This window comes from Sinohyriopsis cumingii, chromosome 2, assembly GCF_028554795.1.
Source record: "Sinohyriopsis cumingii isolate HCF-2022 chromosome 2, ASM2855479v2, whole genome shotgun sequence".
In the NCBI taxonomy this organism is placed as follows: domain Eukaryota; kingdom Metazoa; phylum Mollusca; class Bivalvia; order Unionida; family Unionidae; genus Sinohyriopsis; species Sinohyriopsis cumingii.
The window spans coordinates 23,383,771-23,405,953 of record NC_142962.1 but is presented as its reverse complement, the minus strand read 5'-3'; the positions used below and the strand labels follow the sequence as shown (position 1 = coordinate 23,405,953).

At 34.2% G+C, this 22,183-nt stretch overlaps 1 protein-coding gene across 1 annotated transcript in view; it reads left to right on the top strand.

Moving 5' to 3' along the window:
• The window catches only part of LOC149804468 (GTP cyclohydrolase 1-like), a 44,566-nt gene extending 22,797 nt beyond the window's left edge, over positions 1–21,769 (top strand). Inside the window, exons 4-6 of the mRNA XM_089940681.1 lie at positions 1,621–1,652; positions 2,270–2,354; positions 10,621–21,769. Of these exons, the coding sequence (XP_089796807.1) occupies positions 1,621–1,652; positions 2,270–2,354; positions 10,621–10,750 (247 nt within the window). The 3' untranslated portion in view covers positions 10,751–21,769. The remainder of the gene's footprint in view (positions 1–1,620; positions 1,653–2,269; positions 2,355–10,620) is intronic.
• Positions 21,770–22,183: the final 414 nt, after the last annotated feature.

Genomic DNA, 22,183 nt, shown 5'->3' with positions numbered 1-22,183 from the left:
TAACCCATGTCGGCATTTGTTAACCTCCACCTGAGAAAAGTAGTAACTCAAATTAGCATTACTTAATCTCCCCCAGAGGAAAGTAATAACTCAAGTCGACATTACTTAATCTCCCCCTGAGAGAAGTAGTAACTCATATCAGCATTAATCTGCCCTCAAGAGAAGTTGGAACTCGAGTTAGTATTAATTAATCTCTCCTGAGAGAATTAGTAATTCTAATCAACACTACTTAATCTGCCCTCAAGAGAAGTTGGAACTCAAGTTAGTATTAATTAATCTCTCCTGAGAGAATTAGTAATTCTAATCAACACTACTTAATCTGCCCTCAAGAGAAGTTGGAACTCGAGTTAGTATTAATTAATCTCTCCTGAGAGAATTAGTAATTCTAATCAACACTACTTAATCTGCCCTCAAGAGAAGTTGGAACTCGAGTTAGTATTACTTAATCTCCCCTGAGAGAATTAGTAATTCTAATCAACACTACTTAATCTGCCCTCAAGAGAAGTTGGAACTCGAGTTAGTATTAATTAATCTCTCCTGAGAGAATTAGTAATTCTAATCAACACTACTTAATCTGCCCTCAAGAGAAGTTGGAACTCGAGTTAGTATTACTTAATCTCCCCTGAGAGAAGTAGTAACTCAAATAATCATGGCTAAATCTCTCCTATAGAAAGGTAGTAACTCAAGTCAGTATTACTTATTATCCCCCCCCCCCATGGACTAATGCACCTTCAGAAGTCAAAGAAGAAAAAACTTGATGGAGGTTTGCATGGATGGGCTTTTGAATGCAAATGGTAATTAAGGGCTGATATTCCCCCTAACTGAATAATGTGGATTTCTAAATACACAATTGTGTAAGACTTTTTTTTAAATACACATTTGTTTGCTAAATAAATAACTTAAAAAGTGGGAACATATCCCCAAAATATAACACTTCAGGATTTGTGATTAAAACTTTGGAATTTCCTCCAAAATTGGGAATTACCACATTATCTGTGTTACATTTTGGACTGACATGTGAAATTAGACAAGTGTCACAGATTTAGAAAAGAACAGAAAAGATAGTAAGTAGTTGTGGCACAGATATAGAATATGACAGACAATAAGTAGTTGTGACACGAATATTGAATAGGACAGAAATTATAGTAGTTGTGGTACAACAGGACAGATGTATGATAGTAGCTATGACAGATATAGAACAGGACAGATGTATGATAGTAGCTATGACAGATATAGAACAGGACAGATATATGATAGTAGTTATGACAGATATAGAACAGGACAGATGTATGATAGTAGCTATGACAGATATAGAACAGGACAGATGTATGATAGTAGTTATGACAGATATAGAACAGGACAGATATATGATAGTAGCTATGACAGATATAGAACAGGACAGATATATGATAGTAGTTATGACAGATATAGAACAGGACAGATGTATGATAGTAGCTATGACAGATATAGAATAGGACAGATATGGCAGTTGTGTAACAGATATGGTAGCAGTTGTGGCACTGAGCAGCACAAAAGTTTGTACAAATTTTGTTTTAGTTAGCATAAAAGTCTTGTAGAATTTTTCTATTCATATTTCACTTTATTTTCATCTCATTTCAGAATTGTTGAAGTATTTAGCAGAAGATTACAAGGTAACCATTATATAAATATTCCTTTAGAAGACAATTTTAGCTCAGTTTCCTGGACTAAAAATCCTGTAGTATTCAAAGCAACATCAGTATTCTAAATTTTGATGGTTATACAATTAACAAGTAAGAAACAGAAGTAGCCAATTCAGATTATTTATAAAAATTTATAAGCCATGTGAAGATTAATAACTAGTGGCTATTTCTATTTTAAAAACATATTAAGGGACACTTTTTATGGAGGACACTGTCTATAATGGACACTCAGAAATCCCCAAGAAATATTTTATTTCATATTAAAGGTCACCTAGATGTAGATACATATGTACAATGAAAATCATAAAAGGCTCCCAAAAGACAAACTCCATGTCAAGGGCCCTTGCATTCACAAGACGCAAATTTTATGATATATCACAGTCCTCTGTAGACAGGTTTCCTTGTAAATTGATTTGCAGCCTTCTGTACAGTTTGATACATATCATGTTGTTTCTATGATGACTCTTTAGACTATTTTAAAGATTAATATTTATTTACCTTAATTATTAAAGTCCAATTCTTTAGTTTATTCCACTTTTCTGGCAGTGAATGAACTGTTGTTTCCATGATGACATTCTGTTTTTCAGTACAGGAGAGACTTACAAAGCAGATTGCAGTGGCCATAACAGAAGCTATCCAACCTGCTGGTGTCGGTGTTGTCATAGAAGCTACGTATGTACACTTTAATTGAAACACTCATCTGTTGTGATCTGATAGTACCTGGATGTATCATACAAAATCTCTAATTTTCTGATTTGACTTGCCAGCTAAAGAAAAACAGAATAAAACACATGCAAAAAGTATAGCCATGATTGTGTTATCTGTTGCTTTGACTTTATGTAATAATAATAATAATAATAATAAAAATAAAAATAATAAAGACATCATTTAGAGAAGGTAACTCAATTAGTTACAGAACTAATCTACCTTGAGGCCTTCTGTCTGTTATGTGCAATGTCTATGCAACATTGATGTAATGAATATGGCTTGACACTAAAGAATTAAGTCATTCTAAAAATCAAAGATTCAGGCCTGCAACCTGTGCACAGGCATCTGTGAACACATAAACATATGTAAAATATAGAATATCATCCTGTATTGAAAACTTCAGCTGTGAAAATGATGCAAAGTACAGAACAGCAGGAGGTATTTATATTACTAGAACTGTTCAGTTGTCTCAAGTTTTCATCAATTTGACACGCCAATTATGAAGAAGAAAAAAAATGCTATAAGCCTGCTTTTTGTCACTGGTAATATTTTACCATATCATTGGACAAGTATATTGAAAGCTTTTTTAAATAATTCCTCCTTTGGCCTTGGTATAATGTAATTTTTACTTCTAGCAGACCTCAAGTTTGGAATACCATCAGTATCTCTTTGGTGAAAGATGTTGCTTTGGTAGACAGAAATGGCTTTTCTGGACACTTTATACATAAATTTGGCCTCTGTAATAAATATTCTTTCATGTATTGGTAAATTTTTTATATTGTTCATTGTGTCCTCAAAATTTTCTATACATTGATCAAGAAATAAATGGCTTGCCTTTTTTGAGTCTTAAAAGTTTTACGTTTGAATCCGAGGTATTACCCCAAATTACATTACAATAGTCCAGATATGGCTGATATTGCTTTTTTAACTACATATGAATACATTCGTACAGAGCTATGCAAATTTAGAGACAATTTTTACTTGTACAGAAAGTCCAAAGTAATTATCGTCCTTCCAGCAAAGTATCATTTACACATTTTAACTATCACTTACATGCTGTGACTATCATTTACACATTGTGATTATCATTTACACACTGTGACTAACATTTACATGCTGTGACTGTCATTTACACGCTGTGATTATCATTTACATGCTGTGACTGTCATTGACACACTGTGATTATCATTTACACTCTGTGACTATCATTTACACACTGTGACTAACATTTACATGCTGTGACTGTCATTTACACACTGTGATTATCATTTACACACTGTGATTGTCATTTACACACTGTGATTGTCATTTACATGATGTGGCTGTCATTTACACACTGTGACTATCATTTACACACTGTGACTAACATTTACATGCTGTGACTGTCATTTACACACTGTGATTATCATTTACATGCTGTGACTGTCATTTACACACTCTGACATCATACATGCTGTGACATCATGAGTCATACTTCCATTTGTTTTCAAGTAGTACACAAGTAGCTTAACTCTACAAAGTCTCTATAGTGATAAGCATACATGACCTGAATGACAGATGTAGCAATATTGGCTCTACAAAGTCTCAATAGTGATAAACATAGCAACTTGAATGACAGATGTAGCAATATTGACTCTACAAAGTTTCTAGTGATAAACATAGCAACTTGAATGACAGATGTAGCAATATTGGCTCTAAAATGTTTCTAGCGATAAACATAGACAGCAACCTGAATGACAGATGTAGCAATATTGACTCTACAATGTTGCAATAGTGATAAAAATAGCAACCTGAATGACAGATGTAGCAATATTGACTCTACAATGTTGCAATAGTGATAAAAGTAGCAACCTGAATGACAGATGTAGCAATATTGCCTGTACAAATTCACTCTACTTATAAACATACATGGTGACCTGAATGACAGATGTAGCAATATTGACTCTATGAAGTTAGAGCTGTCGAAAGTTTAGAAAACTTTTACCAGGTACCCGTCAATCCTAATGATTGGATACCCAGTGGAAGGGAACTTATACTAAATGTGTACAAACATGAAGTTAATTCCACATTTTTTAAAGAAAAATTCACAGTATCTGATATATGTTACTACCTAATCTCATCTGCTACAAAGTTAAGAATTCATCATACTCCTCACCCCCACCCCTGATATGTTTCCAGTCAGCCAACTGTTCCTGTTTCTCATTGCTGATCCTAGCACTTTTTCCCCCAAGGGTAAAAAAAAATTATATAACCCCACCACCAACCAAGCCCCCTTGAAATTGATTTGTGCATCAAATTGAGCCAGTATTGCCCAGTACTTGAAGTGCTTAGTACGTTATATATAATCATAATTATTATAATATATATAATTAGAAAAAAATACCTACCCTAATTTTAAAACCAGTGCAATAGGAAACACATTCTTTTTTGCCTGATAAAGGTCTGAAATCCTGTATCATCAGATGGTATATCATCATGATCTACCCACCCCCACCGATATTTAAAACTGAAGGAATTAAGGATATAAAAATACACAAAACTTAAGTCATTTCAGTAACTGATATATAAATTCTAACCTGATTGTTGCTTAGGAATCCCAAACAGCCAACTTGTTGGTGTTTTGAATGAAAAGGAAGTTCCTTTAGCAACACTGTCACCATATTTGCTTGAGCCAGTCTTTGTTTTTAAGCAACAGATGCAATGTAATTCATCCTCTTTGAAAATCTAAACAATTCTGGATATTTTGTATTTATATCTCTTTGAACACATGTACACAAAAGCTCCTCCATTTTATTCATTCACTTTGTTTTAGAAATATGAAAATTAAACATTGCAAATATTGGACACAGATAAAACAGTTTTTACTGAAATAGAGTATTCTAGAAACCTAAAATAGATTGTTTGCAGTCAGTTGGCTTGTTTACATTGGGAGCTTCCATTTACATTGAGCTTCATTAAATCAACATTGTTAGAGACCCATTGGCAACAGTCAAGTTAGAAATTATAAATCAATGAATGAAATAACAAAGTTTTGTGCATTTTTTATATATGGGTAGGAGGGTACAAAGAAATTTAAGGGTATGCTAGAAACTATTGTCATCATAAATATTGTCTGACTCCCTTTCCTGGGCCTGACTGTCATATGTGAATGCTTATTTAGAGACTGAGCTTGAGCTTTGTAAGTAACACTTCAATCCTACAGTTTGTGAAATCTGTTTAAGCTTGCAACTGAACACATGTCAGTTGTGCAGCAAGATCAAATAAGCACCCTCTGATACTTGCCACTGAACCACACTTGCAGCGCAATCAGAGATGGAACATAAGCAATGAGATTAAGGTCAGCTATTTACTAGAAGAGTCAGACATCTACTTGGCACTGAAAGCATACACATATGCAAGGCTTGGTCAAAAGGATTGTCAGCTCAAAGACAAAGTGAGTGCTGCCTGAACAAGAACTGGTGGAAACATGTTAAATGGGTACCCTATGGCTCATTTTATTACCCATGTAATTATGAATAGGCAGGCACCATTGACAGATTTAAACAAAGTAACTATAGTGATAAGCATTCATGGTAACCTGAATGACATGTGTAGCAATATTGACTCTACAAAGTTACTTTTGTGATAAACGAACATGGTGAACTAAATGACACATGTTGCAATTTTGACTCAACAGAGTTACTTTAGTGATAAACACACATGGTGAACTGACTGACACGTGTTGTAGTATTGACTCTACAAAGTTACTTTAGTGATAAACATATCAAATGAACTGAATGACACATGTTGCAATATTGACTCTGTGATAGGGGCCCCAAGTGGCCGAGTGGTCTAAAGCGCTGACAGTTATGGATCACTGCCATCTCACCTCTGTCTGCGTCGGTTCGAGTCTGGGATTTGGCGAATGTGGTTATGTGAGAAAGCTTGCCAGTAGCTTCTCATGGGTCGGTGGTTCTTTCCGGGTTTTTTCTGGGTTCTTCCTCCACCATTAATACTGGCTGCCATGTGTAGCCTATCTTGTGCTGAAAAATGGCGTTAAACCCTACAACAGCAACAACTTTAGTGATAAACATACATTGTGAACTGAATGACATGTGTAGCAATATTGACTGTACAAAGTTACTTTAGTGATAAACATAGATAATGAACTGAATGACACATGTTGCATTATTGACTCTACAAAGTTACTTTTGTGATAAATGTACATGCTGAACTGATTGACACATGTTGCAATATTGACTCTACAAAGTTATTTTAGTAATAAACATACATGGTGAACTGAATGACACCTGTAGCAATATTGACTCTACAAAGTTACTTTAGTGAACAACACATGGTGAACTGAATGACACGTGTAGCAATATTGACTTTACAAAATTACTTAGTGATAAACATATATAGTGAACTGAATGACACATGTTGCAATATTGACTCTACAAAGTTGTTGTTGTTGTGGGGTTTAACGCCATTTTTCAGCACGATAGGCTATACATGGCGGCCAGTATTAATGGTGGAGGAAGAACCCGGAAAACCCCGGAAAGAACCACCGACCCACGAGAAGCTACTGGCAAGCTTTCTCACATGCCCACATTGGCTGAATCTTAGGACTCTACAAAGTTACTTTAGTGATAAACATACATGGTGAACTGAATGACACGTGTTGCAATATTGACTCTACAGAGTTACTTTAGTGATAAACATACATGGTGAACTGAATGACACGTGTTGCAATATTGACTCTACAAAGTTACTTTAGTGATAAACATACATGGTGAACTGAATGACACATGTTGCAATAAAGTTACTTTAGTGATAAACATACATGGTGAACTGAATGACACGTGTTGCAGTATTGACTCTACAAAATTGCTTTAGTGATAAACATACATGGTGAACTGAATGACACGTGTTGCAATATTGACTCTACAGAGTTACTTTAGTGATAAACATACATGGTGAACTGAATGACATGTGTTGCAATATTGACTCTACAAAATTGCTTTAGTGATAAACATACATGGTGAACTGAATGACACGTGTTGCAATATTGACTCTACAGAGTTACTTTAGTGATAAACATACATGGTGAACTGAATGACACGTGTTGCAATATTGACTCTACAAAATTGCTTTAGTGATAAACATACATGGTGAACTGAATGACACGTGTTGCAATATTGTCTCTACAGAGTTACTTTAGTGATAAACATACATGGTGAACTGACTGACACGTGTTGCAATATTGTCTCTACAGAGTTACTTTAGTGATAAACATACATGGTGAACTGACTGACACGTGTTGCAATATTGACTCTACAGAGTTACTTTAGTGATAAACATACATGGTGAACTGAATGACACGTGTAGCAATATTGACTCAACAAAGTTACTTTAGTGATAAACATACATGGTGAACTGAATGACACATGTAGCAATATTGACTCTACAAAGTTACTTTAGTGATAAACATACATGGTGAACTGAATGACATGTGTAGCAATATTGACTCTACAGAGTTACTTTAGTGATAAACATACATGGTGAACTGAATGACACGTGTAGCAATATTGACTCTGCAAAGTTACTTTAGTGATAAACATACATGGTGAACTGAATGACACTTGTAGCAATATTGACTCTACAAAGTTACTTTAGTGATAAACATACATGGTGAACTGAATGACACGTGTTGCAATATTGACTCTACAAAGTTACTTTAGTGATAAACATACCTGTACATGGTGAACTGAATGTCAGATGTAGTCAATAACTCATCATAGCTACTTTAATGGTAAACATACATGGTGAACTGAATGACACATGTGGCAATATTGACTCTACAAAGTTATTTTAGTGATAAACATACATGGTGAATTGAATGTCAGATGTAGTCAATAACTCTTTCTAGCTATTTTAATGGTAAACATAAATGGCAAATGAATGACATGTAGCAGTATGAATATTTCTTGTTCTTTTTCTTCTTTGGTAGTGGGGGATTGAGACATCAGTCATTCCTTTGTTAATTGAAAGTCAAGAATGCAATGCATTTCAGTTTTCAACTGTAAGGATAATGAGATAATTCATAAAGAAAGATGATTATACTAAACAACATTGACTTGTACAGTTTTAAATTACTAGGAATTTGTACAATTGCAGTGTAAAGAGCAGCTGAGTGAGGTTGGATGGTGCAATGAAATGGTGTAAATTATTTGGGATCATATTCACAGGCAGACACTGTCAAAAGACATATTATGACAGTAGTTTTTTGTTTCTACTTGTACGTGTCAGATTCTTCTAGTTATATAAACAAGACAAAAACAGACACATGCACTGTTATGTGTGTTTACATATTTTTTTTAGGATCAAAATAAATGCATCAGAAATAAATTTGAAAAATTGATTCACTCATTTCACTGCAAATTTAATAGATAGTTTTTGGCTAAAGATGATTTTGTTATTAAATACTTTGATGTTTTGATTGAAATTCAGTCTGCATTGCAGATGCTGGACCCTAGCAAAGGGAAAGAAATGGGTACCACAGATCATTAAATACTTTTTTGCTTACCAGTTCACTGTAGTAAATCTTACAAACTACTAAAACTAGTCACTGCTTGGATCATTTATACAATCAGTTAAAATGCAATATTCACTGTTAGAACCATTTCTACAATCAGTTAAGACAGTATTCACTGCTAGAATTATTTCTACAATCAGTTAAGACAGTATTCACTGCAGAATCATTTCTACAATCAGGTAAGACAGTATTCACTGCTAGAACCATTTCTACAATCAGGTAAGACAGTATTCACTGCTAGAACCATTTCTACAATCAGGTAAGACAGTATTCACTGCTAGAACCATTTCTACAATCAGTTAAGACAGTATTCACTGCTAGAATCATTTCTACAATCAGTTAAGACACAATATTCACTTTTAGAACCATTTCTACAATCACCTAAGACGTAGTATTCACGTTAGAATCATTTTTACAAGCAGTTGAGACACAATATTTTTTGGTATATATATCTGCAAAACATTCATTGTATTTGTAAAAGAGCCAACTATATTTTTTTTATTTGCATAGCCACATCAGTATGAAATGGCTCATTCTTTAAGTAAATCATTGAAAAATGTTGTTTCCAACAGTAACATTGGGTTGCAGTTTTAAAATAAGTTACTCATAAAAATTCATTTCAAACCTATCAGCTGACTAGACTGTTATGGTTGTACAGTCTTAAAGTAAGTAAAAGAAAATAGCAAAAGCCAGGAAGTTTTGTAAAATCACAAGTCCTGATGTATAGAGTATTCTGAATGAATTCCATTGATGTTCCAAATGAATTCTAATTTTGAATGTGCGGATAATGTACCAATAGCCTGGAATAGTGTTGATGTGTTAACATTCATGATGTATTGCAATGATATAATTCAGAATGTCACTAAATGAATTCACAGTAATCCCAAAATAGTGATTTAGTCCTAAGTTAATGACCACTTTGTAATTACAATGAATAATTTAAATAAATCCTCTAAAATATTAACTGAAACACAACTAAATTTGATCCCTCTAAAGACTGCTGTTAACATAGTAATGAAGAATTCTGTTTACTTCTCCCTTATATAAAAACTTAAGGCACAATATGGTGACCAGGATGAGGGTCAAAAGTTCTTTTCTAGAACATTGTCAGTAATGTCTATTACTAAAAAATTAGTAAACAACATGTAAAACAGGTATGCCAGGATTTTCCAAGGGAAATATCAATGTCCAGAACTTGGATACAAGTAAACATATTTACCTTCAAGTAATAAGGATCATCAAATATAATCTAAAACCATAGACAAGAATTAGCTCTATAATACATCATTTTTACACAAGGACCATCCCACACCTCTTTCCAAAGCTTCCCATGTTTGGGAACATTCGTGATATAAGGACAGAGTCTTTCCATACAGACACACACTTTTTTTATTACAAAAAGCCCATGTATAACAGTATTGAAAAACTTGCCTTCAGCATCCAAATATTTCAAGTGAGAAAAAATGATTTTCTGATAAAGGTTTGGGGGCTAGTAGAGGTTTATTTCATTACTACAATACATTGGCTTGTGTGAGTTTTAAAAGACAGTTTCTCTAAGACAGATGATTACTTATGAAATGTACAACTGAGTTCATTAGTTGATAAATAAAGGTACATTTGGTGTTAATTTTTGTTGTTGTCTACATATCTTTGCAGACACATGTGCATGGTGATGCGAGGGGTGCAGAAGCTGAATAGCCGCACGGTTACAAGTACAATGCTGGGTGTATTTCGTGAGGATCCTAAGACAAGGGAGGAATTCCTCACATTGATACGATCCTCTTGAGTATAGGTCCAGCTTTTTACCCTGTCTTCAGCATCATTTTATTGAACAAAATGTGTGGTATTCCACCGCAATAGAATCCAATACTTTGATATGTCACTTGTAAAGTAAGCATTGACTGCAAAGCCTGAGAGGTATTTGGCTGACAGATGGTAAATGATAAAGTATATTACAATGCTTGCTTGTATCAATTAGCTGTACTTAAATCAATAATTGTAACTCTATTACATGAGGCTAGGCTGATATGAACTATCTGTTTTCAGTTAATTTATTATAAGCCCTCCTATGGTCACTGCTAGTGTTTGGCAGATATGATTTAGCTCGCTATACTGTATTGTAAGTAATTTTTAGTAAATTTTTGAATAATTACTTCTTTAGGCATACAGATAATAGAAAACAAAATTATAACTTATCATATATTGCTCTCTGTGCCATCAATTAAAAAACATTTTTTTCTTAATTAATTAATTAATGGTACATGAAAAATAGAGGGGATGAAAAAATGATGTAATACATCATTAGACTTCTACCTATACTTGTCCATGACAGTCAGTACAGTACTTGATTAACCCCCTGTACTTGTCCATGACAGTCAGTACAGTACTTGATTAACCCCCTATACTTGTCCATGACAGTCAGTACAGTACTTGATTAACCCCCTGTACTTGTCCATGACAGTCAGTACAGTACTTGATTAACCCCCTGTACTTGTCCATGACAGACAGTCTAGTACTTGATTAGCCCCCAGGACTTATCCATGACAGATAGTGCAGTATTTTACTAGTCCCCTGTACTAGTCAATTACAGACAGTACAGTATTTGACTAATCACCTACAATAGTCGGTTACAGACAGTACAATATTTGACTAATCACCTACAATAGTCAGTTATGGACAGTACAATATTTGAATAGTCACCTACACTAGTCCACTTCAGACAATGCAATATTTGACTCTTCCCTTGTCCTTTGCTATGAAATTGTGAAGCTAGTCAGCAAGGAGAAATGTAACTGTTTTGTATACCTTAAAATAATGTACATTTTGCTTCTGTTTTGTCATATAGGCACTACATTTCACCTTCAAGTTTCATTTTTCTAAACTGACATCATGATTTTGTTGCCATCTTATGTTGCAATATAGTCCAGGTGCAATTCAGTATAATAAAAAATGAATGAATCTTATCTTTCAAAATTGTACTGATATCATAACTTAACCTATTTTCATGATTTTCGACCACTCTGATGGTCTAGTGGTTAGAGCATCTGCCTCAGATGTGTGAGGTTGCAGGTTCGAACCCCGACCGAGTCATACCAAAGACTTTAAAAAATGGTACTAACAGCTGCCTTGCTAGGCGCTCAGCATTATGAGGTTAGTGTTAGGACTGGTTAGCCTGGTGTTAAAAAATTGTGACTGGGTGGGACATGATGCTACATGTCTGCGGCATGATGCCCCAGTGCTAAACATCACTATAAACTGCCACACTGCATACATTATATAGATATGACTGAAAAATTGTTAAAGCTATATTAAAAATCCAAATCATGCACACACACACACATATCTATCAAACTGCACTGATACCATAACTTAACCCATTTTTATGTTTTTATGGACTTGATTATTTGTCCTATTGTATTAAATTATAAAAAAATGGATTGTCACTGGACTGTGCAACTCAGCTTTTTTTTATAGCTATATTGATAGTTGCTATAGTCTCAAACTTTCATTGTGATCATCCATTTTCCAAAGTACATTTTAATTGTAATATATTTTAGACATTACAGAGTTTTAAGAAAATCAAATAATTTGACAATTTTGCACAGAATTATTGCTATACAGAATATCATTAGGAATTTTTAGGATTATGTTTACATTTGTTTGGACCAATTTTTCTTTATAATGTATTTTACAATATTTACACTGACATTTTTTACCAAACAATTTTGTTGCTGTTAATGTTAAAATCATAAAACGTGATATGCATCTCTTAGTGCTGCACTCTTATAAGCAAAGAACTTTTTGGTTGCCTACATGGTTACTAACACTGGTTTAGTATTTGTGTTTAGCTAATGACAGCAAAGATTTTCTATTAAGTGTATACTTTCTATCATACACAGAAGATCCTTTCTGACCAGTGCATTTTGGAAATAGGAATAAATATGAATTCAGTGTTAAACTGCCTTATAAATGACTATGCATTGTATATTGTGACAGGTTACCGTCAGTATGTAAACTGCATTGTACATGTGAATCAGTGGATTGCATGCTTTTCATGTGACCTGAGCTATAGTGGCTAATCAAGGTAATTATTGATGTGTAAACTATGCTTCTAATATTAGCTGTCACTCCAGGTTAATTATTGATGTGTGAACTATGTTTCTAATATCAGCTGTCTCTCCAAGGTAATTATTGATGTGTGAACTATGCTTCTGATATTAGCTATCACTCCAAGGTAATTATTGATGTGTGAACTATGTTTCTAATATCAGCTGTCACTCCAAGGTAATTATTGATGTGTGAACTATGTTTCTAATATTAGCTGTCACTCCAAGGTAATTATTGATGCGTGAACTATGTTTCTAATATTAGCTGTCACTCCAAGGTAATTATTGATGCGTGAACTATGCTTCTAATATTAGCTGTCACTCCAAGGTAATAATTGATGCGTGAACTATGCTTCTAATATTAGCTGTCACTTCAAGGTAATTATTGATGTGTGACTGTGCTTCTAATATTAGCTGTCACTCCAAGGTAATTATTGATTTGTGAACTATGCTTCTAATATTAGCTGTCACTCCAAGGTAATTATTGATGTGTGAACCATGCTTCTAATATTAGCTGTCACTCCAAGGTTACTCATAGCCTACAATTTTCACACAGTAAAATTGGACTTCTATATGGTGAACAGTGATAATACCTTCTGAAGCAGATTTGAAAAATAAAGATTTTATTTTTAAAATGAAAAACAAAATTAACCTTGGGTTTATGAACTCCTTATACTAACTCTACCTTTGATATTATAAAAATGAATGTTCTTTTTTCCTATGTCTCTTATGCCCTATCAGAGTATTATGCATGTATGCATGTATGTATGTATGTCTTTATGTGGTTTAATAGCTTGTCAGCACTGTACTGGCTATACAGTGCTGACCGTAAGTTAAGCTCTAAAAATCTAATGATTAAAAATTGCTGAAATAAAGCTTTGGTTTTCCTGTCAAGATAACTCTGGTTTACAATGAACAATAAAAACTCATAAAACCTTGTTATGACAATATATATCAATGTTGATTACATTCTTGTATGAAAAGCAAGGATTTGGCTCATAGAATAGTACACACTCTTTTGGATTCAGTTTGCCATAATTGTGTAAAATAATTGCTTATCATTAAGCATTATGGGTAATTTGACTTCGCACATGTCTTTTAGAAATGTGTCTACGCTATATTCCAGTTAGATGATATAATTAATAGGTGTGTCTGTACTGCTTTACAACCAGTGACTTAATTTATTTGCCTCAGATATGTTTTTCAAGGTCAATGATGTTTGGTTTTAAAATTTACCCAAATATCTACAACATGATCAGAAATAATGTGAGGTGATGTTTGAACAGTTATTAAAGTATAATTTATCTTCAGGCCAGGAATGGAAATCATAAGTCTCTCAGATTTTGTTACAGGCCAGGAATGGAAATTATAAAACTCTTCAGGTTTTTGTTACAGGCCAGGAATGTAAATCAGTAAATCATAAGTCTCTTTGAGATTTTTTTTAGGCCAGGAATGGAAATCATAAAATTCATTGAGATTTTCTTTCAGGCAATCACAGGTAATGTTACTTTTAAAACATGATTCTTATTTGCTGGCAGTGGAAACTCAGTCTCCGATTGGACGATTTCCTGGCCACAATTTCATGAAACTCCTCAACCAGAGTGCACATCATATTTTGATAGCTTAAAGTAAGTAAAGTAAATAAACAGAAATCAAGAGATTTCTCAATAGCAATACATTTTATTTATACCTGTCTGTTAATTATGTAAAGAGTATTTTGTAACAAAATGTAAGGCTTCTGACAAAAGCAGTTTTCAGTTTGAATGTACATTCAAATTAAGAGGTTTCAGGAATGCCTGACTAGCATATCTTGTTGCATTATACACCAGCAGATGTGTAGACTACTCATTTTATTTGTGATTTACATCAGACAGTGTACATCCCGATGTGCCTTTCATCATGACAGTGTACATCCCGATGTGCCTTTCATCATGACAGTGTACATCCCGATGTGCCTTTCATCATGACAGTGTACATCCCGATGTGCCTTCCATCATGACAGTGTACATCCCAATGTGCCTTTCATCATGACAGTGTACATCCCAATGTGCCTTTCATCATGACAGTGTACATCCCAATGTGCCTTTCATCATGACAGTGTACATCCCGATGTGCCTTTCATCATGACAGTGTACATCCCGATGTGCCTTTCATCATGACAGTGTACATCCCAATGTGCCTTTCATCATGACAGTGTACATCCCGATGTGCCTTTCATCATGACAGTGTACATCCCAATGTGCCTTTCATCATGACAGTGTACATCCCGATGTGCCTTTCATCATGACAGTGTACATCCCGATGTGCCTTTCATCATGACAGTCTACATTCTGATGTGCCTTTCACCATGACAGTGTACATCCCAATATGCCTTTGCATTATATGAATGTGTACATCCCGATGTGCCTTTCATCAAGACAGTGTACATCCTGATGTGCCTTTCATCATGACAGTGTACATCCCAATATGCCTTTGCATTATATGAATGTGTACATCCCGATGTGCCTTTCATCATGACAGTGTACATCCCGATGTGCCTTTCATCATGACAGTGTACATACCGATGTGCCTTTCATCATGACAGTGTACATCCTGATGTGCCTTTCATCATGACAGTGTACATCCCGATGTGCCTTTCATCATGACAGTGTACATCCCGATGTGCCTTTCATCATGACAGTGTACATCCCGATGTGCCTTTCATCATGACAGTGTACATCCTGATGTGCCTTTCATCATGACAGTGTACATCCCGATGTGCCTTTCATCATGACAGTGTACATCCCGATGTGCCTTTCATCATGACAGTGTACATCCCAATGTGCCTTTCATCATGACAGTGTACATCCCGATGTGCCTTTCATCATGACAGTCTACATTCTGATGTGCCTTTCACCATGACAATGTACATCCCAATATGCCTTTGCATTATATGAATGTGTACATCCTGGTGTGCCTTTCATCATGACTGTGTACATCCCGATGTGCCTTTCACTGTATGACAATGTACATCTCGATGTGCCTTTCATCTTGTGACAGTGTACATCTCGATGTGCCTTTCTTCATATGACAATGTACATTCCAATATGCCTTTCATTGTATGACAATGTACATCTCGATGTGCCTTTCATCTTGTGACAGTGTACATCTTGATGTGCCTTTCTTCATATGACAATGTACATCCCAATATGCCTTTCATTGTATGACGATGTACATCTCGATGTGCCTTTCATCTTGTGACAGTGTACATCTCGATGTGCCTTTCTTCATGTGACTGTGTACACCCTCATATGCCTTTGCATTATGTGACAGTGTACATCATGATGTACATAAATATAAAGTGATTACCTATAGGACACATGGTACTAGTGATATGGAAAAATGGAAACCAGTCTGGAAATGGGTGAACATAAAATAGAGTATATATGGGTTTTGCTGACCAGGATTGGTTGATAATATGTTATGTTTTAGGAACAAGAATCTTTTGAGAGCTTATCCTAGTTTTAAGTGAGAGAAAAAATAGAGACATTGTTTATTGATGGAATTTCAGTCCTTTAACAGTCTTGAGTTTGGAACACTCAATACTAAAATTAGCACCTGACTCTTTGGTGCAGAATTGAAAGCACATGTTTCAAACACATGCAGGTCCAGAAAATGCAGTGGCTTATATTCTTTGCTCTACACAGATGCTGACATCCAGGTTTCATCTATACTGATAAATATAGGTTTGATCATGAGCATTCAAAAATTTAAAGTTAATGAATTTTTAATATCATCGTGTTTGCAAAGGTTTACTATGGGAACTGAATTAGTACCATGCGTCCTATAGACAGCCACAGCAATACAGTGACTCCACATATGCAGGTGCAATTAACTTTATTATAAATGCAATCATATGGTTCTATTTGTGGATAACAAGCAAAATTAATACCTTCTGTAATCCACATAGTGACTTTCAGTGGGATATTAGACACATATTCAGATATATCAACTGTTGCCAAGAAGGAGGGAGGTGAAACAGTGTGTAGATTTGACTATGTTAGGTGGAGTGTTTTGCACTTTGTTTTATATCAAAGCAATACATATATAAAATTTATACAATTTTCGATTTATTAAGTAATTACAGTAAGCATTATGAAATTTCTAGGTGTGTTTTGAGACATTATACTTCAGATATGATCACTTAGGTCTCTTCCACCATGCTTAATGGTGATGACCTCTCATGACTTTGCATCCCACTAATTTCTTTGAGTGAATCTTTTGAAAGTTCATATTTTGTGTTTGAATAAACTTATGTCTACCTTATTTTAGTTTTAAATTACATGTCTTCTGAGAGGAATTTTAAGTAATTTTTGTCATTTACATCTCGTTTTCTGTAATAATACATGTACATATAGATGGTCACCTTGACCTTTTACTCATTAATTACATATGACAAGGCTGGTAATATATTGCAGCATTAAATTGAAGAGCAATAAATGGTGATATTTGAAAAGATGATGATAACAGATTTATTTTACTAGTTTTTTCTGATTTTCTTAAATAAAGCTCAAATATTTAAATGTTGCCTGAAATGCACCATTGATCTTTAGGTGAACATGAACTTACAATATAATTTAATATTCACTAATGTAATCTTTGACAAGCAGAACTGTGCACATTGCTTAATTATGTATTGAACTACTATTCATAGGACCGCTCCGGTGGCCTAGTGGTTAGAGCGTCCGCCTCGGATGCGGGAGGTCGTGGGTTCGATCCCCGGCCGAGTCATACCAGAGACTTAAAAAATGGTACTAACAGCTGCCTCGCTTGGCGTTCAGCATTAAGAGGTTAGTGTTAGGACTGGTTGGCCTGGTGTCAGGATAATGTGACTGGGTGGGACATCGTGCTACATGTCTGCGGCATGATGCCCCAGTGCTAGACATCGCTGTAAACTGCCACATTGCAGACATTGTAGCAATATGACTGAAAAATTGTTAAAGCTACGTTAAAAATCAAAAATCACATCACGTCACATCACTATTCATAGGGCTGTCATGAAAATCAAGGGTGGATATAGGATACACGGTACTAATGGTATAGAAAAATTGGAACCAGCCTGGAAATGGGTGAACATAATATAGAGTATATATGGGTTTGGCTGACCAGGATTTATTAATAATGTAAGTTATGTGTTAGGAAAAAGAATCTTTTGAGAGCTTATCCTAGTTGTAAGTGAGAAAAAAAATAGAGACATTGTTTTATTGATGGAATTTCAGTTCTTTGACAGTCTTGAGTTTGGAACACTCATTACTAAAATTAGTACCTGACTCTTTTGGTGTGGAATTGAAAGAACATGTTTCAAATACATGCAGGTCCAGAAAATGCTGTGGCTCATATCCTTTCCTCTATACAGAAGCTGACATCCAGGTTTCATCTATACTGATAAAGATAGGTTTGATCATGAGCATTCAAGAATTTTAAGTTATTGAATTTTTAATATCATAGTGTTTGCATAGGTTTACTATGGGAACTGAATTAGTACCATGAGTCCTATAATGCAGTCCACTTGTATGACTCCCATGAACAGTATTAGAATGAGGAAGTTCTGAATTTTGTCAGGTGCAAAATTTATTTTATATTCAGTTAGCAAGCTATAGTTTTTTCCCTCTGCAGTTTGCATCACATGTTGATCTGACTAAATAAAGTATAGTATTGCAAAACTTGGATGAAAATGATTCACCTCTTTGAAATATTTTAAATTTTCAAACTAACCTTCCAGTGTCAAGACTGTGGTATATGTTGCCACCCAAAGTGATGGACATTTTGTAGTGTTAATTCTGCACCATTCTTAGGGAAGCCACCCAAAGTGATGGGCGTTTTGTAGTGTTAATTCTGCACCATTCTTAGGGAAGCCACCCTAAGTGATGGACATTTTGTAGTGTTAATTCTGCACCATTCTTAGGGAAGCCACCCTAAGTGATGGACATTTTGTAGTGTTAATTCTGCACCATTCATAGGGAAGCCACCCTAAGTGATGGACATTTTGTAGTGTTAATTTTGCACCATTCTTAAGGAAGCCAACCTACCTCTTGCTGATGATGACTAGGTTTATCTATATCCACAATAGTATGTCAGATGATTCTTTTTTTTCTAGAATGGGTGAATACTGTACACAGAAAAGGCACAATTTGCTTAACAGTTGCATAAGTATATGCCCAAAGATGGCCAGACAGTATATGAAACAACTCTTTCCTGCATGCAGAAATTGATTCACATGTCCAAAAATAGAAGCATGTAAGGGCAGCACTTTGAGTGGAAACAGATACATGAGTCTGGACATTGAAAAATGGAAATTAGTTAGAAAATTTCAATAATTAACAGAGTAAAATCATTTTCATGTTGATTAGCAGTATTGTGCTTATACTGAGGTCTTGATATGGGTAAAATAAGAACTATAATACCACAATAGCATTAAGAAAATAACCTCACCCAAAATGTGGCTGGTTTAATGTGTAATACAGAAGCCATAAATTGCACCAGACGGTTCAATATCATAAATATGAGAATAAATATATATCTTTTTTGCAAGGTAAAATACTGTATTCCTGTACACTGTTCATCACAGTAAGCTTCTTATTTCTCTGACCTTGAAATCTATTGTTTATTGTATTTCAAATTAAAGTAACGCTGGTGTAAAATATATTACAAATGCAACATATTTTATTTAATTACAGTATACCTGCATTATATGATCAATGAGATAACTCTCAGGGCTACTTTGTTATGTTTTGTGTATTTAGTTTTGTTTATTGTTGCATCTTTGTTTTGGAAAAGCAGTTACGGATATATTTTTTTGATTAAAGAATACATTTTACCTGTTAGAAGTTGGAGTTTATTATTTTGAAACATTCCATGTTTTATTTTCTTCCAAAAGTATATTGGTTATGAGTTTATTTTCCATTTTTGTCTATGTGCATTCCATACTTTTTTGGTCATAACTTGTTACTTATTGGGAACATATTCAGTGGCAGCATATGAATCCACTCAGTTTAATAGACCTTTATGTCTTTCATCTTATTTAACAATATTCATACAAAATATTAGCACTGTGTAAGTCATAAAATTTGCAGGATATACTTTTCATTAATTGAACAATGTATATAGTTTGCTAAAACAATGAATACAGTATGCTAGAAAAATGCTTACAGTATGCTAAAACAATGTATACAGTGTGCTAAAGCAATGTATACAGCATGCTAAAGCAATGTATACAGTATGCTAAAGCAATGTATACAGCATGCTAAAGCAATGTATACAGTATGCTAAAGCAATGTATACAGTATACTAAAGCAAAGTATACAGTATGTTCAAATCTTATCATGCATCATCTGGTTTGTGTCATTCATTGTTCTGAGCTTCTCAGAAAAACCACTGGACCAGTTGCAAACAATTATGGCAGAGAACATGTTCCATGCATAAAAAACTTTCATATTTGTATATGTGATGTCAGTAAACTATCTAAAATGATCATCATTTCAAGAAATAAAACACTTTAAACAGAATTTGACAAAATCAGGCAGAAAAAGCCTGCTGACATGGAGACCTTAAGTAATGCTTATCCATCCAGTGGTTGCCATTACTAATAATAGAAACATCGTGGATTTACTTATTCCATACAACTGCTTAAAAGAATTTGATAGAAACCATCCTAATGCATTCCCTTTAAAATTGTGACCAATAGACTTTCAAATCCCTGTGACTAAAAGTAGTAAAGTTTTGAAACAGTTTCTCTGAATTTGATAGCATTCTGATTGCAAGACCTCTTAAATTTGTAAACGTTTTGCTGATACACTAGTCGTTATGGCTTTCATTACTAAAAAAAAAAGGGAACCTATGGAAGACTTCTCAAAATGAGCTCAACAGAGTGTTGCCAAGGTTCACAGAAAGCATATTTTGAAGGAGACAATGGGAAAAACTTTCAATCTTTCCAACAAGGTGCTTTTAACGAACATAGAACAATAATTTTTGTTCAGATGTATTATGGCACGGTATAGCTCCTATACAGATGCATACTTTGGTTCCACCTAGTGTCCAGAAGGTAAATAATAGACACTTTAGAACCAAGTTCTAAATACCTTTCATCAGAATAAATATATACCAAGTTAAATTTTTACCAAAGTCTGGTATGAAATGGAATACTTTCTCTTTGGGAAACAATCCTTCATTGTACTCTTTTAAGTAAAACTTAAATAGGATGTAGATAAGGTTCCAGTCTATTTCTATCAGGGTACAAAATTAGCACAAATTATGCACACAAGTCTGTATTGAGTTACTATATGGATACCACATAAGCTGAAGTAAAAGTCTTTAACTAACACACACACACATAAACACATACATCCTCACACCATCTTTAATTTTTTTTCTTCTCTTTTTTGTCTTTATATTATATTTTACTGTTTGATATTATTACAATATTTTATGTGCAGTTCTTGTTTAATATCTCATAAGCATTTTTCTGTTTGCAATGCTATGCTTTCATTTCTCATCTCAACCACATTATTAATATTTGTTAATGAGGAGAGAACTTGAAATAATGCTTTCTGCACAATCCTCTGTATCACTTGTTGGATTCTGTGTGCTTTCCATAATTTCTGAAAATAAAAGCTGTTTAAATCACATGAATCAGCAAACATACATTTCATGTATAATTGCAATCAGTTTTCTGTCTTGTTGTTTTTGTTAATTTGATCTCCAAAAGAGATGATTAAGTACATGCTTGTTATAATCACCTGACTGCCAATGACATAAATTAACATATGGTAATTATAGTCATCAAACAGTGACAAAGTTACATGTGGTAATTATAGTCATCTAACAAGGGCAAAGTTACATGTTGTAATTATCATCTAACAAAGATGTGGTAAATATCTAACAGATAAGTTACATGTGGTCATTATCATCATCTAACAATGACAAAGTTACTTGTGGTAATTAGCATCATCAATCAAAGACAGAGTTACATATGGTAATTATCATCATCTCTAAAAGACAAAGTTACATGCACTAATTGCCATCATATAACAGACAAAGTTACATGTGGTAATTATCATCATCTAACAAAGACTTTG